The 17,042-nt window shown below is 44.5% G+C and overlaps 2 protein-coding genes across 2 annotated transcripts in view; one reads left to right on the top strand and one right to left on the bottom strand.

Annotated features, from left to right (window-relative positions):
* Positions 1-106: 106 nt before the first annotated feature.
* LOC308290094 (eukaryotic translation initiation factor 5B-like) lies at positions 107-3,145 on the bottom strand (the record flags this gene model as incomplete). The annotated part of the gene is made up of 1 exon (XM_080731869.1): positions 107-3,145. The coding sequence occupies one exon, from the start codon at positions 3,143-3,145 to the stop codon at positions 107-109; it is 3,039 nt and encodes a 1,012-aa protein (XP_080587995.1).
* Positions 3,146-10,186: 7,041 nt separating this feature from the next.
* The window catches only part of ulk2 (unc-51 like autophagy activating kinase 2), a 54,096-nt gene continuing 47,240 nt past the window's right edge, over positions 10,187-17,042 (top strand). Inside the window, exons 1-2 of the mRNA XM_080730867.1 lie at positions 10,187-11,422; positions 16,361-16,453. Coding sequence (XP_080586993.1) covers positions 11,333-11,422; positions 16,361-16,453 — 183 coding nt within the window. The 5' untranslated portion in view covers positions 10,187-11,332. The remainder of the gene's footprint in view (positions 11,423-16,360; positions 16,454-17,042) is intronic.

The following is a 17,042-nucleotide window of genomic DNA, read 5'->3' as shown; positions in this document are numbered from 1 at the left end:
TTTGGTAACAAGTCTGTTCGCCCAAATTCCCGTTCGCCCTATTTCTTTCCTGTTATTTTTCTTTACGATGGGGGGGTCTGATCCAGCTCGGGGCCGATTGAGGGTCTCAGATAATCCCAAAGGTCCTTTTGAGTTCCTCAACGAGCTGCCAATAGGACGGCTGCATGTCGTCACCAAACCAGCTCCCCAAAGCGTTGATGGACTCGCGAGTGATCCTGCTGACGACGGAGTCGGCGGCCTCAAAGTGCCGTCCGTACTCCTTGGGAGACTCTCCGGGAACGGGCTCGATCTTCACACAAACCTCTGCGCCTCTCTTGGCGGAGTCCACCCTCTTGCCGTTCGCCTCGATGCTGAGGACCACGCCGATGTCCAGCAACCCCTTGGAGGGGACGCACAGCGGGGTGCCGGGACGCAGCTCGCCCGCCTCTACGCTCACGCCCATCACTATGGGGTCCTTGGACCTGATGATGTACTGAGGAAGGATCTTCAGCTTCACGGGAAACACGGCGTTGTGTTTGAACTCTTCTCGCTTGGCCTTCTTGTAGGCGTCTCTGTACGCGTTGAAGGCGACGCACAGATGTTCCATGATGTCCTCGCAGAACACCTTCACTCCCAGCTGGTCGGCCATCTCCTGACAGCCTCGCTCCACCTTGACGTCGAACGCCAGGATCACAGCGTAGTGCGCGTCGTGCTCCAGCATGGCGGAGGCGTTCGTGACATCGCTCTTGTGCACGGGACCCACGTTGTACCCGGAATAAGGTACTTTGTTGGTGTGCAGGTGGTTCATTAAGGCCTCCAGGGATCCCAGTGTGGAGGCCTGGACGTAAACTCCTATCTTCTCCTTTTTGAAGGTAATGGCGTTCATTGTGTCCGTAACCAGCTTGTTCAGCTCTTCACGGAGTGCCGGGATCTCGTCGTCGCTGCGTGCCACCAACAGGGGGAGCCCTGCCAGAGCCCTGTCCAGGTTTTTGCCGAGAACCTTCACTCCCCGAGACGCGCTCACCTCCTTGTGCTTCTCGTAATGCTGACTCGTGACCCGGAGCTCCTTCATGGGAGGAGGCAGGAGGAGGCTTCTGATCTGCGTGACGATCACTCCGTCTAATCCGGGGACGACGATGGTATCTCCCTCTCTCAGACGGCCGTTGATCAGAATCACGTCCAGGGTGGTTCCTAGGCCCGGTACCACTTTGACCTCCATGACTTGCGCTCTGAGCTCATCCTGGCGGTGAACCAGTGCCTCCGCCAGCCTGGTCTGTGTGAGTTCCACCAGCAGAGCCATCAGGTTGCCTATCCCGTCTCCGCTGTGAGCCGAGGTGGGGACCAGCGACACGAACCTCCTGGGATCCGTGTTCTCGTGGAACAGTGCGGTGTTCAGACCCTGCTTTTGGAACGCTACGACGATGGTGTTGACCCGCCGCTCGAACTCATTGGTGACGCTTCGTTTCTGTTTCTTCAAGGCGGCGCGTACGTCCGTCTCCGGACTCTTCTTCCAGCCGTACAGGCGGTCGATCTTGTTGAGAGCGACCACAAAGGGACACCTCTTCTCTTTCAGCAGCCTGATGGACTCCAGCGTCTCTTGTTGCAGCCCGTGCATGATGTCCACCACCAGGATGGCGATATCGCACAGGGAACTGCCTCTGCTGCGGAGGTTCCGGAACGACTCGTGTCCGGGCGTGTCGATGATCACCATTCCGGGAATCCTGATGTCGTCTCGGTCGAAACGTTCGACCATCTTCGTCTGTTCTATGACGGCGTCCAGAGGAACGTTGGTGGCTCCTATTTGCTGGGTGATTCCTCCCGCTTCGCCATCCTGCACGCGAGTGTTTCGCAACCTGTCCAGGATCTTTGTCTTCCCGGTGTCCACGTGTCCCATCACACACAGCACGGGAGCTCGCAGTTTCTCCGCTTTCTTCTTCATCGTCCGCACGTCATTTGAGTCACTGGTACTGCTCTCCTCTTCGCTCGTATTCCCCCTCCTTCTAACCTGCTGCCCTCCTCTGCCCTTCTCCACTGCTCCGTTTTTCTTCTCTTGCTCATCGGGCTCGTAGGAGGAGCCTTCTTCCTCCTTGTTGCCATCGCCAGGAGCAATGGACCGGCTGCGCTGAGCGGGAGTAGATGTTTCTTTCTCATCATCGCTGGCTAAAGCTTCCCAGTTATCCTCGTCGCTGTCATCCAGCTCAATAAGGGGATTGGCCAGTGTCTCTACTGGTGTGCTCACCGTCTCCTTTGTCTCCATGGCAATCGGCTCCGGAGACTCTGAGAGCGGCGACGTCCCCTCCGAGGTTTCTACGGGCGTCGTCTTCTTCCTCTTGTCTCTGTAAAGGGGCTTCTTGTTCGGCACGGAGCCTCCATCCCTGGACGGCACGTCGAACCCCTGAGCCTGCAGTTGTTTGAGTGACGCCTCGGCTCTGGCTCTGTCCTTCCTCTGAGCCTTGTTGAGGAACATTCCTTCTTTATTCTGTCTCTCCTTCTTCTCCGTGGCCTTCTGTTTCTTCTTCTCTCTCTGCTCTTGCTCCAGACGCTCGCGCTCTTCACACCTCCTCCGTTCCTCCTCTTCCTCTCTCCTCGCTCTCTCCTCCTCCTCTCGTCTCCTGGCTTGCATCTCCAGGATGTGCTTCACCGTGGCTTTGCTTTGACCTTTCTTTTTCTGGTCTGTGGTCGTAGCCTTGTCTGCTCCTCTCTTGGCCTTGGCCTGGGGAGAAGAAGACCCCTCAGCGTTGGAGCCAATAGGATTAGACCCCTCAGCCTTGGAGCCAAAAGGATGAGACCCCTCAGCCTTGGAGCCAATAGGATGAGACCCCTCAGCCTTGGAGCCAATAGGATGAGACCCCTCTGTGTTGGAGGCCATGGAAGCGGAAGGAAGAGCCTTCTTGTTTTTCTCCATGTCATGACCTTCCTCTTCATCACGCTCTTCATCCTGGCGTCCCTTCTTCACTTTCCTGGTCTTGGTCTCTGGTCTGGGAGGCGCCGTGATGTCATCATCATCCTCATTTAAATAGTTTTGACTGGAAGCCTTCTCCTTCTTTCCTTTGTCCTGCTTCACGGCTGCTCCTAAAGCCTCCGTCTCTACAGCTAAAGAGTCGATGTTCACACCGCCCTCGTTGGCAGCGTTTTCACCTGCCGCCTTCTTCTGTTTCTTACCCATGTGTGATTCTCTGTATGAAAAACACTAATCATATTGGAGGGAACTGGTTGACTTATGGACCAGTGTCGTAACCTTAAAATGGGACTGATCGGATCTTTGTATGACCTACAGATAAGAGAGTACAATACAGTGCTAGAAAGTGACAGAACTTGTGGTAGGGTCTTGTCAGTTTTGCAGATAATGTGGCCTCTGAGGGAGACTGCAACTCTATTTATAGGCCTCCAAGTAGGTAACGGTGGCATTTGTTGACACGGCTATCTGGGCCCGCCCCTTCCGCTACGTCACCCAGAATTTGTAAACAAAAGGACCACCCACACTGCTAACAATGGACGCGCTGAGCCATCTCACGGTGCCCGAGAGGCAACGATATGACGACAAAATCAAACTAATCGGTGTCGAGAAAATTAACAAAAGGGAATCTAGTGTGAATACGATTTTTATCCGGCCATCCAATATCCGGACATTGTAAACTATTTAGTGTATTCGCGCAGTGCTTACACCACAGACCTTCATGGCCTGAAAGCCTACACGTTCTTCACGGCTGGATGGGTGAGAGAACCGTTTGTCACCGCTCTCAATAACATGACGTCTGTGCGAAGGTAAGTTTATATGTATTTGTTTGGCAGTTTTCAGAAAGCTGAAACTGTTAGAAGGCCAGGGCTATACCTAGCCTAGCTCTGGTCCATCGCTTTCACCTCCCGCATTGCTCCCGGTGAAGCTCTGACAGACCCGTAGGGAAACTCATGGACTCGAGATTGTCGGCCCCGCCGAGCGCTCAATACTAGTGAAAATAAACAAAACCGTTTCACTACTCACCAAACCAAAGGTCGTTTTGCGCTGTTGAAAGTCTATTCTCCGCGGTGGTGAACCCCTCAGCACCCCACCTACTCTGTAAAATACATTATTTTTGGCATGAAATAAAGTGCATCCAACTCGACCGCCGCTTATTTCCGGGTTGTGAACCATTGTATCTGCGGTGGCCGCTAGGTGGCCTGAGGTGTGTGCGTTTTATTTCATGACAAAAATAATGTATTTTACAGAGTAGGTGGGGTGCTGAGAGGTTTACCACCGCGGAGAATAGACTTTCAACAACGCAAAACTACCTTTGGTTTGTTGAGTAGTGAAACGGTTTTGTTTATTTTCACTAGTATTGAGCGCTCGGCGGGGCCGACAATCTCGAGTCCATGCGTTTCCCGACGGGTCTGTCAGAGCTTCACCGGGAGCAATGCGGGAGGTGAAAGCGATGGACCAGAGCTATACCTAGCCCAGGGCTGCAGCAGCTAGTCACTGCGGCTGCTACAATGATCTATTGCCATAAATGTGATTTCAACTGCTCGACTTGAGTTAAAACTATGAATAAACCAACGTACTAACGTTAATGTTGGTGAATGTCTAAAGAACACATCCACTACTAAACCCATGCACAGCTGCTATAGTCACTGCAGCCGTCAGTAGGCTACTGCTGCTGTTCTACACGTGATGTCAACTGCTCGGACTCGAGCTAAAACTATGAATAACAAACGTGCTGTTGGCCAATGTTTAAAATGTGTCGTTTTTGTCAACACTGTGCTGTGGCCACACTGTAGTATGATCAAGGATTGGTCCTCCATATGTTCCCCAGGTTCTATGCTAGCCCCTTCACCCCCAAGAAAAGTTATATGTTCCCTGCTCAACCAAAAACAAGATCTATGTTCCGACCCAAATGTTCAAATGCAGGAAATGGTGGGACATCTGGGCACTTGGAACATGTGGGCAATCGTAATTTAGGTGCCCACTTGTACAGTTGCCCAGTCTGCCCACATGTCCAGATGTCTCCACAACTCCATCCCTAAGTGCCTACTTGTCCAGGTGCCACTCGTCCAAATGCCTACACAATTTCTCCCCATTATTTTAGTTGTGTTTAGAGTTGTTAATCATTGCCAGACCCATGAAATGGGTAGGCCTACATAAGCAAATGTCTGTCCGGGTTTTCTATATAAAGGGTATATATGATGATGACATGATGATGACATGCCTACAAAAGGCATGATGTCATAAATGATGATGACAGACAGGGGGTCTGGCACAACCAGGTTGACCTGGTCTTCTAGTTATAAATATTGTTTCCTGAATTTTTGGATGAGTGGGGAACATAGAACCTTTTTTTGTGGGGCTATGTAGGGAACAGCTTATATATTTTTGTCAGTGGAAGTCTGTGTTAGTGCATTGATAGCACAATGGTTTAAGGGTAATTATTGCATGGTATGGTTACTATAGGCCTGGAAATAGGATTAAATACATAGCTATTGAAACATTGACATTTTATTGGTAAAAATGTGTGAGAACACTCAAACTTTTTTCCTCATCTTTGTCTATAATTGCATATTCATTTATTTGATGCAGGAGCGAGATGCTGTCTGCAGTCCATACTGCACCATGATGTCCAAGATGTCCATAGAAGAATCGCCCTCAGAAGAGATGTGGAAGAAGTGGCATACAGGAACTTATATATTACTCCAACCTTGCACCACACACAATATTGATTCATACATCAATGTGATCTCATTTAAAAATATCATACTACTAATCTAACCCCTCTGTTGACAGTAGGGGAGGGCGATGTGCCTCCACAATATGCCTTTTCAGAGATATCGTATATATTGTGATACAATCATGAGGGAACCTTATAAAAACATCCTGTAGAGATTCATTGCAGAATTGGAACATTATACAAACTAGCCCTTACCCGTTCAAAGATATGAGCTCTGAAATTATGTGCAGTGTGTGGGTTATGGGATGTGCACTGTGCACACAGTATATGAGGGATGGAAAGTAACTTTAACTGGTGCTTGCATGATAATATGTAGGAGCATCAATGTAAGAAATACCCGTTTCGTTTAATGGCTACAGAGATACTGTGTACCGATCTGCATGATTTATGGACAAAATCTGTAACAGGGCCAGACAACAGACCCCCCCCCTGCCCGCCCGCCTGCACACACACACACACACCACCCCCACCCCCCCCACACACACACACACACACACACACACACACACACACACACACACACACACACACAGAGCTGGTTAAACATGTTGCCTTATGCTAGATGCAGAATAGATATGCCAAGCTAGATGCAGAATAGATAGTAGATACACCATAAAAATGCTAATATACAGCATATGATTTGTGAAAGTGACAAACGGGCTTCACAGTTATGTTAGGTGTGTTCATATGCTAATGGTGATGCGATTTCAGATCAATTGCTCCAGCCACTGAGGAGAAACGCTGTGACAGACACTCACTCAGACAGACAGACACTCGGACAGACAGACAATTGGAAAAAATTTAGTTTGATGGACCCGTTTGTATACTATCAGAGATACATACTTGTAAGGGTACAATACATTGTGAGCTTGTTATTGAAATAAGTCAAATTGGGAAACAAGATCAGAATAGTTTGAGTAATTGTTCCTATTTGTAGGGAGCAAAATCATTATACTTTAGCAAGAAGCATGAGGCCCTTCTTCATATTAAGTTTCTGGTAAATTATATCACCTAACACAGGGAAACTGTCGTTAAGATGTTTTATGTATATACTATTTAGAATGACCCATACCTGTATTATTTGAAGTGCATGTTGTGTACAATAACATATATGTTCAAACAGGTATCTATGAAGCTACCTTCCTTCTGTATATGACAGCACAAATTGTATTAGAACAATTTCAGGTGGACACTGTGGATACTGCAGCCAAACAAATCATGTTGTGAATAAAAAACAATAACCTTGTCACGTATTATCACCCATTATTTGCTGGAGTAGAGCAGTGGTTCTCAACCTTTTCAAGCTGTGACCCCTGCAACATAATATTTGAACTGGGGAACCCCCACCCTAATAAGCACTTACTTGCACTGTAGGAGTTGAGGCATTACATTTAGCTTGACTCCACAGATAGATCTACAAGCTCACATGGGAATCCTGACCCAAATGTTGAGAACCACTTTCTCTGAAACAAGACAATAACTGAGAAAAGTACTTGCTGTGTTTGTTGAACTGCATAGGCTACAATCAACAATTTGATTTTACTGGGTGTACTGTGTTACAAATCGCAGGTTCACACAACTCTATACTAAAACTGTGTACATTATTTCTTAGAAGTAAAACAAAAGGAAAATCCAATGTCTCTTATTTTATTTATTATGATAAGGATCACAGATTTTTTATCACATCTCTATGCACTTGTTATGTATAATACAGTATAATGATGAAACAGGATCTCTTCAGTGACAGTCTTGGAATCTCTGATACGAACTGCAGCCTTGATGAAAAAGAGCACTGCACCGACATGGGAGCACACCTCACCCAGGCCTGCTTTGCAGTCACAATGCGCAGCAAGAACCCTCCCAGTTTGCTCAGCGATGATCCAAGGAGAGGTGGGCGTCTCCCTCGGCTGCCTGAGAATAGAAGAAAAGAAAAAAAGACAGTGAGATTACTGATAGAACAGCCCAGTACAGTAACCAGGGGGCCAAGTTCTTCACCAGGGGGTCTTAACTTATTACAGGGACATTACCATAAAGCAGATCTACAAGCTCCCAACACCTCGCTTTTAAATTAGCTATTTTTTGCTAAGACTTTTGGCGTAGAGGGAAAAAAGAGCAGCCCAAGTACATAGTGATTGTTCAATTTGACCAACTATTAGGCGGTTGTTGTCTTTTTTGTTCTTTTTTGAGCGGTGGTCACAACGCTCCTATACGTGGCCGTGTGTGTGGGTCTGTCTGTCTGTCTCCGTGTCCGTAGCCTGCAGTAACCTTTTCTGACCACACATATTAAGGGAGGGGCGCTGTTGCGCACGCGCACGCACACACACACACACACACCGCTCAGTTCACACGAGTGTGATTTTTTATTAACAGTTTGCACTGCATTACAGTACAGTCTTCTGAAAGGGATTTCCCAAGAAAGCTCACATTAACACGAATCCAACATTAACAAACATTAATCTAACACTGATTACAGCGCTATCAAACAAGCCTATGAAGCTCTCTGAAAATGTTTATGATTATATTTATATTCTCAGACTATAGAACTCAGCTTTTCTGAGAATTTTCCTTCCCACCCCTTAATGTCATACCTTATTGTGGAAACACAATTTTATTCTATGTTTTGTGGGGTTGCCTGCTTCATCTCTCTCAGCCAAGGTGTCCTAGATCTAGACCAGTGGTTCTCAACCTTTTCAGGCAGCAACCCCTGACAAGCACTAAGAGTTGAGGCATTACATTTGGTATGACACGTGAAAATAGCAGATCTACATGTAGCATGTAGATTGGCTATTTTCACAATTTCTGCCTTTAATATTTGACAACCAATGTTAATTTGTCATTTTAGATGTATTAAAAAGTCCTTAAATGTGCACTTTTCGAAATATGCATGTATGCACTATACACTTAAACTTTAGGTTGGTTTGTTTACTGTTGGGAGAGAAAACAACGTTGGGCATCAATCTTAGGCCTCGACATTATATCTAGTTATAATACTGTGTTTTTATTGGCCCTGGTTGTGCATTGCATTTTGACAACAATGTTAGGTCAAATACATATAGCGCGACACATTGCTTGAAACCCTGTGACTTCCATATTGGACGACACTCTCCCCCCCTCATTCTCAAAGGACACGAAGAGGATATATGACTTTACTGTTTGTAGGAAGCCTCAGCTTAAATCAAGCTTGATTCAAGCCAAGAGGCTTGGAAGAGACATGAAACCATGTGACTTCCTCACTTCCATAGAGAATGAATTGGACGACACCCTCCCCCCCTCATTCTCAAAGGACAAGGAGAGGGCATATGACTTTACTGTTTGTAGGAAGCCAAAGATACCTGATTTATTATTATTGCTGTTGTTGTTGTTGTTATAGGCCCAAACTGGGAACCCATCGGCAAGAAATGCGCTCTGAATCTGTCTCTGGCTTAACTTTTGCCATTTGTAACCTAGCTCTTTTGAGTCTAGTTTTCCAATGAGGCTGTACAAATACATTTTCCAGATTTTCAATCCAGAACATAATCTATAGCCTAGTATAATCAGTTAACTCCTACACAGTCAGTAAGGCCAAATAATATGAAATTGATATAATATTGTTGGGGGAAAATTGTTGTGATTTAACTAAAAAAGCATACAGCCAATGCCAGGGGTTCTCAACTGGTTGAAGGGTTCTCTTGCTGGAACCTAAAATTAACATTGACTTAACTCATGCACACACAGCTCAAGCTGTGAGGGCCTTCATCTGATATTAAACACATTGTTCTTCTGAAGTCAGAATGGAGCCACTTCAGTTCTGACTTCTGACCCATTGCCTTGAGAGACACTACCATTATCCACTTTCATTCAAAACAATACGTTTTGTATCCACCAGGGGGCAATCATACAAATCAAAACAACATACAGTAGCCTACAACCCCTGTGACCTCACAAATAAATCATAACTTTTTTTACTGATATAGAATTTGTACTAAATAAAACAGTCAAATTCATGGTATATAATAATCCTTTTTTTCTCTCTTTTTGAAAATATCTCTCTCCTTAGAAAGAAAGGCGCTGGTGTGTTGGCATTTTCCAGTTTACACGGTATTCTTGCTGAATTTTCCTATTAAGAATTGCAATTATTTTGTTTAGTGGTGGAAACAGTACTCAAATGCTGTACTTAAATAAAAGTTTCCAAATAATTGTAGTGGAGTAAAGTAAAAGTACAATATTTGCCTCTGAGATGTAGTGGAGTAGCCTATTAGTCAGTATTGGAAATTGGAAATACTCAAGTAAAGTAGCCTAAAATAACTAAAAATTGTACTTTAGTACAGTACTCAAGTAAAGGTACTTAATAGTCTTAATTCATTTACACCACTGGCAGGCTAGATTTGTCATCCAGCGCTGTCTCTCGCGGCGGAAGGTACCGCCGTGAACAAAGGAAGGCTGTGCACCGGAAGACTCCGCGGAGGGATCTGGTATAAAATAGCACCAGGGCACTTTGTTCCTGTATTGTTAACCGTGACGTCAGATGAGTCAGAACTCTCGTTATTATCCAGTGGTAAGGAGGATACAACACCGCTCCATAAGAAGATAATGATATAAGGTCAGGCTAAAAGAATCGACTGCGTCGAATGGGAAATAATAATTCGACTCAGATCAGGGAGACGTCACTCTGACGACGGAGGCGCTGCAGAAGAACGACATGTTATGAAACATCACGGAATTTTTAATGTTCATGTTTCCAAGAGGAGGCGACTGGACATCCCGCACACAGAGGACCGTCTGCTCTCTGGGAGGAAGAAATAACCCAGGAGGAACTGGGACAAGGACCGAAGGACGAATTCCGTTTGTGTCAGGAGGATCCTTGCCGTTTTATTTATACTAAAGCCCTATGTTTAGTAGTAGTCATCTAGCCCGTCGTTTTAACCCGGAGTGCGAGCGTGTTAAATCAATGCACTCAGCTAACGTTAACGGGTAAACAAGCGTCCGTTTGTCAGCATGTTTGCAAGGAGGAACGACGGTCGTCAGTATGATGCTCAGTGCAGCGACAGCGTTATGCCACTGTCAGGATAACGTCAGATAGCTGGGGTGGTCCGCAGGTGTTGTAGAGGCTTTTGGTTCATGTCTAGATCCACCTGACATCATGTAGACTGTCAGTCATACCCGCTTAGGATAGACAATAACACACTGGTTCTCGAGAGCCTGTTTTCTTTTAACCAATGCAGCACAGCCCTGGGTCTGCAGGTGATGAACAGGGCCAGAGGAGGACAGCTGGCACTGTGTTCTAACATTGTGTACGTTTGGACCCTGGCTGGCCATGCTTAGAGCCTGCTATGTGTGATGATCGCAGAGCTGCAAAAGACAGTATCCCCAGTGTTCCTCAGCTGACTGCTACTGACTGACTAGAAGGTTGAAGCCTCGTATCATGCCATCTGCCTCTATTCTTTAAGCAATAAACAAGCATATCAGAACAGTTGAGTAGCTGTGCTTGTCGGCCAGTTATGGAATAAACTGAAAATATATCGAGGGAACACTTTGCACAAACAAGAAAAAACATATATACACATTATGTATGTGTATATATAGCCTTTATATTTTGAAGTGAAGAAGAGTGACATTCATGTGCATCCCTTGAGCATTGCATTCATGAGAAACCTGGCATAAATTGGACTCCTTTTACAATGGAAGCTGTGGGAGATTTTGAGTACAGCAGGAAGGACCTGGTTGGACATGGAGCTTTTGCAGTTGTTTTCAAAGGGAGACACAGAAAGGTAAATAGCAGCTGAACTGCATTGCCCCCCCCCCCCCCTCCCCCCTCTCTTGTCCCATTTCTCTTTCAGTTAGAATAACAGTGACGTTTCCTGTGAATATCTGGGTCATTGACAGTGCAGATCGCATTGTCATACTGCAACATTTTGGGTGTCATTGTTCTGAAAAAGCAAAAGGGAAATTATTAACTGCATGACAATGTTCATAGACTCTGCATCTAAAGCGTCGCACTGACTCAGCTATTCAACATTCACCTAATGTTATTTTGACTGTGCGAGTGGATTTTTATTGCTTGTCATTTCATCAGACTCATGCGCCTGGGAGTCTGAGTTTATGGATGGCCACAGAGCATAAGGTGTTACTGTAGAAGCCATCTGAGTTTATGGATGGCCACAGAGCATAATGTGTTACTGTAGAAGCCATCCATTCATGAACGGATGACTCAAGTGACACCAGCATCACTGACGTAGGCCTACTGGGTCTGGGTGGGAGGATGGGGTACAGAGACAGTGTTTTTCCTCTCTACCTATCATATTATGTAATGTAACCACTGTGTTATATGAAGTGTATTATGTATTATAGGCTATATGATATAGCTTACATGTTCTCTCTTCTGATTCATGCCAGCTGTGGATGAGACTTCAGTTCTCACCTCATTGTCCTTAAATGCAGACGTGACCTTAGTTGCCCGTCTTGAAATATGGCTGGTGAATGAGGCATGGCATGAATTGTGTGTGTGTGTGTGTGTGTGTGTGTGTGTGTGTGTGTGTGTGTGTGTGTGTGTGTGTGTGTGTGTGTGTGTGTGTGTGTGTGTGTGTGTGTGTGTGTGTGTGTGTGTGTGTGTGTGTGTGTGTGTGTGTTAAATGAGGACAGCACCTGATTCCTTCTGAGAGAATCGGATAAAAGCTGAATGTCTTATTCAATGAAAGACACAGATATCACACAGTAAAATCCTCAGTGTTAATTTAACTCTTTGGTTACACATGATGTAACCAAATGGACCCAGTCTAGAGTCTACACAGTCTTTATTATATGGCAGTCATCATCATAACACACATGGCTCTCTGGCTCTCTGTTTTCCCATAATGAAGATTTAAAGGAGTAGTTCACCCCCAAAATGACTTTTTTTCCCCTATTGATTGGCATGGAGACTTGAGTTCTAATATTTTTTTGTATTTCTTGCATTCCTAAGACAAAACATTTGATTATAGTAAATTTACCCCCATTGATTCCGGATGGGGACCCGGATGCATGGCCCTGGTTGGGGACCCAAATGAATGGCAGTGGACGGGGAAACTGTCAGGGTACTCTTTTTCTTCTTCTTCTTCTTTTCGTTTGTTTGTTTGTTTAATTTAATTTTTGTCTTAGCAATGCGACAAAAAACTAAAAAAATATTATTGCACTCAAGTCTCCATGGCATGAGCAGGCCTAATCAATAGAAAACAAAGTCATTTTGGGGGTGAACTACTCCTTTAAGTCTAATTTATACTTATACACACACTGAAAATAGCTGTTCTGTAAGCTCATAAAATAAAATAAATTAAGCTCTTAGCCTTTAAGTTGGAGTAACCAAATATGGAACTAGCTACAGTATCTGCATGTTGTTATCAGTGAAAGCAATACATCCATCCAGCAGTGAAGTTACATAAGTGGCCTTATTGTCTTGGGCTGAGTGTCAGCCCAACTTATAATACATAATTACATAAATACATAAAAAGAGAGGGCTGAGTGAGTACTGATGATTTATTTTTGTGTACATTTTACCCACTTAGTTAATATAAACGTATTATTCATCAAAAATCTAACTTCGTTAATAGTTTGAGAAAGCAGTGTCAACCACCCCTATTCCTATATTGAGGTATTTCGTTAAACAATTGTGTCTATATTGCCAAGCCCCATCTAATACAAAAAAATCATACCAAGTTTGAAGTGAGCGGTGGTGTGTATGTGCGCGTGCGCATGCGTGAGACGCAACAGTGCCACTTGGTCACCAGCGGTATTGCAGCTCAGTGTGTGTATGATGCAATAGCGCCACTTGGTCACCAGCGGTATTGCAGCTCATGATACAGAGGGACATAGGGACATAGAAACGGACAAAGTCACTCTAAGGAGCGGCTGACCACCGCTCAAAAAGTTAGGCAGTGGCATGCCATTCTGTCAAAGTGGAGTGGACAGCTGTATGGATACAAGTGTTATATTTGACATGTATCCCTTCTGTGCTGATGTTAAAATGAACTCTGCATGTGATTGATGTATTTATATCCTTTGTGTCTGAATTTCTATTTATAGGCTAATTTCCTCCCAGGAGGAGGCAGGAGTTCGAGGGCAGGACAGAGGTTACTGTCAACTCTGCTTGTGACACTGGTCTTTGATCACTTCAGCCTTTAAGCAGGCTGAAGTGATACAGGCTACTGATTCAAGGCTGGGTATTTCTGTTGGTGCTTAATACAGATATTGGCATTTTAACTCCCAAGCTGAAGCTGTATTACTCCACCGTTGCTCAAACAATAACTTTTTCGGCCTGAATACCTGTGGTAGATGCCGTCACAGCCACAGGCCACGATAATATTGAGAGACCCGTGATAATATTGAGACATTTTTGTTTTTGCGATATCATAATAACGACAATGTTGTTACTTGAATTCCTTTTTTTTTTTCTTTTTACTGTGTTTTGTTTCCAAAAATGTTTCCAAAAATCAGCAGATGTTTTGGCACAAGGAACAAGCAGTATTATTCGTTCCAGTAATAACCTTAATAAAAATAATAAAAAACAACAACTAAAAGAACATAAGCTAGTCAAACCAGGGACTGGTTAAGGTTGTGTGCATTGTTGCTTAATAAGAATATAAACGCTTATAAATGGTTGAATGACTTCATTCCGGATTGGCATAAATGTCCTGTTAAGATTCTGCCAGTGACCTATCCTTACTTTGTAATTATCTAACTGGTAGCTCTAGATCACTGGTTCCCCAACACTGGGTCGGGGCCCATTTGTGGGTCGCGGACACATATTCATGGGTCCCTTATTAATTATTATTTCCAAAAAATTAAAAACATTCCCAAAAAAGCAGTAATTTAATAAACAAATAAAAGAAAAATCGAAGAAATTCCATAAATTAGAAAACAAATGTTTAAGAAGTAGTGTAAATAGTTTGTAGATCTGCTGTTTTCACTAGTTTGGGTCCCGGCCGGGCAAATGTCCAATTTCTCTTTTGGGTCACAGGCTAAAAGGTTTGTGAACCACTGCTCTAGACTACCAAAGTGAGCAGCAGCCATATGCAGTACCCTGTCCAGCCTGGTAACTCGTTGTCTTTCTATCATAACTTGAGTCAGCATGTTGATACCAGAGTGCTGCTGATGAGGCTGAGGTATTTGTTTGCTCACGCCACCATAATCTCATATGATTCACAATGAGATCATGTGTTATTCTGGAAAATCCTCCTCCCATTTGTGACCGGATGTCTTCTGCACCCACAAACTGCTTACTCTGCACTCCTAAACTGTCCATTATGAAGTCCTTGTGGCATGCCATGGAGTCATTAGCTTGATCTGATTACTCACAAAACTCTGACCCCCTCCCCCTTCACGTGCACAGCACACACAGTCAGCATCATATTTAAGATATGTCCCAAATACTCATACAAGAGGCTTCATATTAAAATGTCGACCTGTCGATACTTCATAATGAAAGAGTTGCCATGTTTTCTCTGAGCTGTCCTTGTTATCCAAATACCCAATTCAACAATATTCAGACCTGTTATATGATATGCCTGATGATATTGGTCGATTAGACCTACTTTCTCTTACACTGAAAGTTGCAGTATGAATAGTTATATCTTTGAACATTCGTTAACACACTGTACATGTATCGTATTGGGAAATGTTATATATTATCCTAACTATGTAGTCACATTTTAGTGTGTCTTCAGTCAGTTTGGGATGGGTAGAGCCTGCAGTATACTACAGGAACGAACACACACACACACACACACACACACACACATACACACACACACACACACACACACACACACACACACACACACTCTTGCTTTCGTGTCAGTGTCATGCCAGAGGCAGAGTGTGCAGCCGCAGAACAAGTACATCTCCTATTAACCTAGATTAATTTGGAGAGCCTCGATTTTATTCAGAGATTCTCCTACTCTACGATTCCCATGCCAACGGGAGCATTACCCAGTACCACCGCAACTTCAGTTGTGATTTCCTAGCCTCTGTCATGTTTTTTTTTTTTTCATTATTTATTATTCTGTCCTTTTCCCTCTAGCTTAAGGGCAAATTAACAATTTTGTACACTTGAGTTTATTTGTCTTCAAGTTCAAATGTTGGACATTTGGCAGCTGATGCATCGAGAGCGGTTCAGCTCATGAACTCGAACCCTCTTTTCATGGTAGCTCCACGGGGCTTGTGTGTCTGTGCAGAGAAACATTATCTCAACCCGGGTCGAAATTTGACCTCAACATTGCTGTTAGTTTAGCATGCAGGTCACAGCCTCCCATTCTAGCTGTCATTTGAGTGTCTTGTTCGTTCACCGTTTCATTCAACGGTGATGGGATGAGCCGGTGTGAGTTTGAAACACAAGTGTATTATTTTGCCATTGAAACATCTAAGATTTCCCCTGACCTCCCCAGCCTTCATCACACAATGATGCTAACAAATGTTGCCAGCTATATCCTTGTTGACACACACACGCATGCGCGCGCACACACACACACACACACACACACACACACACACACACACACACACACACACACACACACACACACACACACACACACACACACACACCTGGCATTAAATCAAGGTTGTCGGATTAGGAACTATTAAAGGCATTTGAACTAATTGCTCCCATCTTTCTTCGTCCCTTCTCTCTCTGTCTCTCTTTCTCTCTCTGTCCCTCATCGTTCTCTCCTGTGCAGAAGACAGATTGGGAGGTGGCCATCAAGAGCATTAACAAGAAGAATCTCTCCAAGTCCCAGATCCTCCTTGGCAAAGAAATCAAAATCCTGAAGGTGATCAGTGACACTTAATGGCTCCTTGCTTATCTCTCAGGTGTACTTGAGGAATAATTTGACATGGGCCTTCCTTGATTCAGTCAGTGCCAAGAAAGAAAATGGCCGTGACTCCCTTCTTAGAAATATCAATAAATAGCCAGTAGATGACCGGATAGCAACTAAACTTACAACCCATAGGCACAGTGCATTTTCCCACCACATGTACAGATGCTTCTCAGCATCTTGCACAGTAATGGTAGTTGTATCTGGTTGTTGTATCCCTGCCCTCTCTGCCCCCTGTGTTAACTGTCTCTCTAAGTCTCAACGTTTTCAGGCCAGGGACCCCTTAGCTGGGATAGAGAGATGAAGCAGGGACCCCCACTACGTATTGTATAAAACCGTGATGCAGATTATGTTCATAGATTTCTTAGACAGCTTAGACACGTTTGACAGCACTGTCATCATGTTGGAGTAATGTGTATTTTCAGACATTTAACCACTTTAACCGTCAAATACTTTAGTCTGCACTTCTTTTCCCTCTTCAAACCTCTTCGCTAAAAATAGCCGATCTAAGCTTGTAGATCTGCTATTTTTGGCTAATGTTCCA

Source organism: Nannobrachium achirus, assembly GCF_963921795.1.
Source record: "Nannobrachium achirus genome assembly, chromosome: 8".
NCBI classification, from domain to species: Eukaryota; Metazoa; Chordata; class Actinopteri; order Myctophiformes; family Myctophidae; genus Nannobrachium; species Nannobrachium achirus.
The sequence above is the reverse complement of the archived record's forward strand: the minus strand, read 5'-3'. Positions and strand labels throughout refer to the sequence as shown.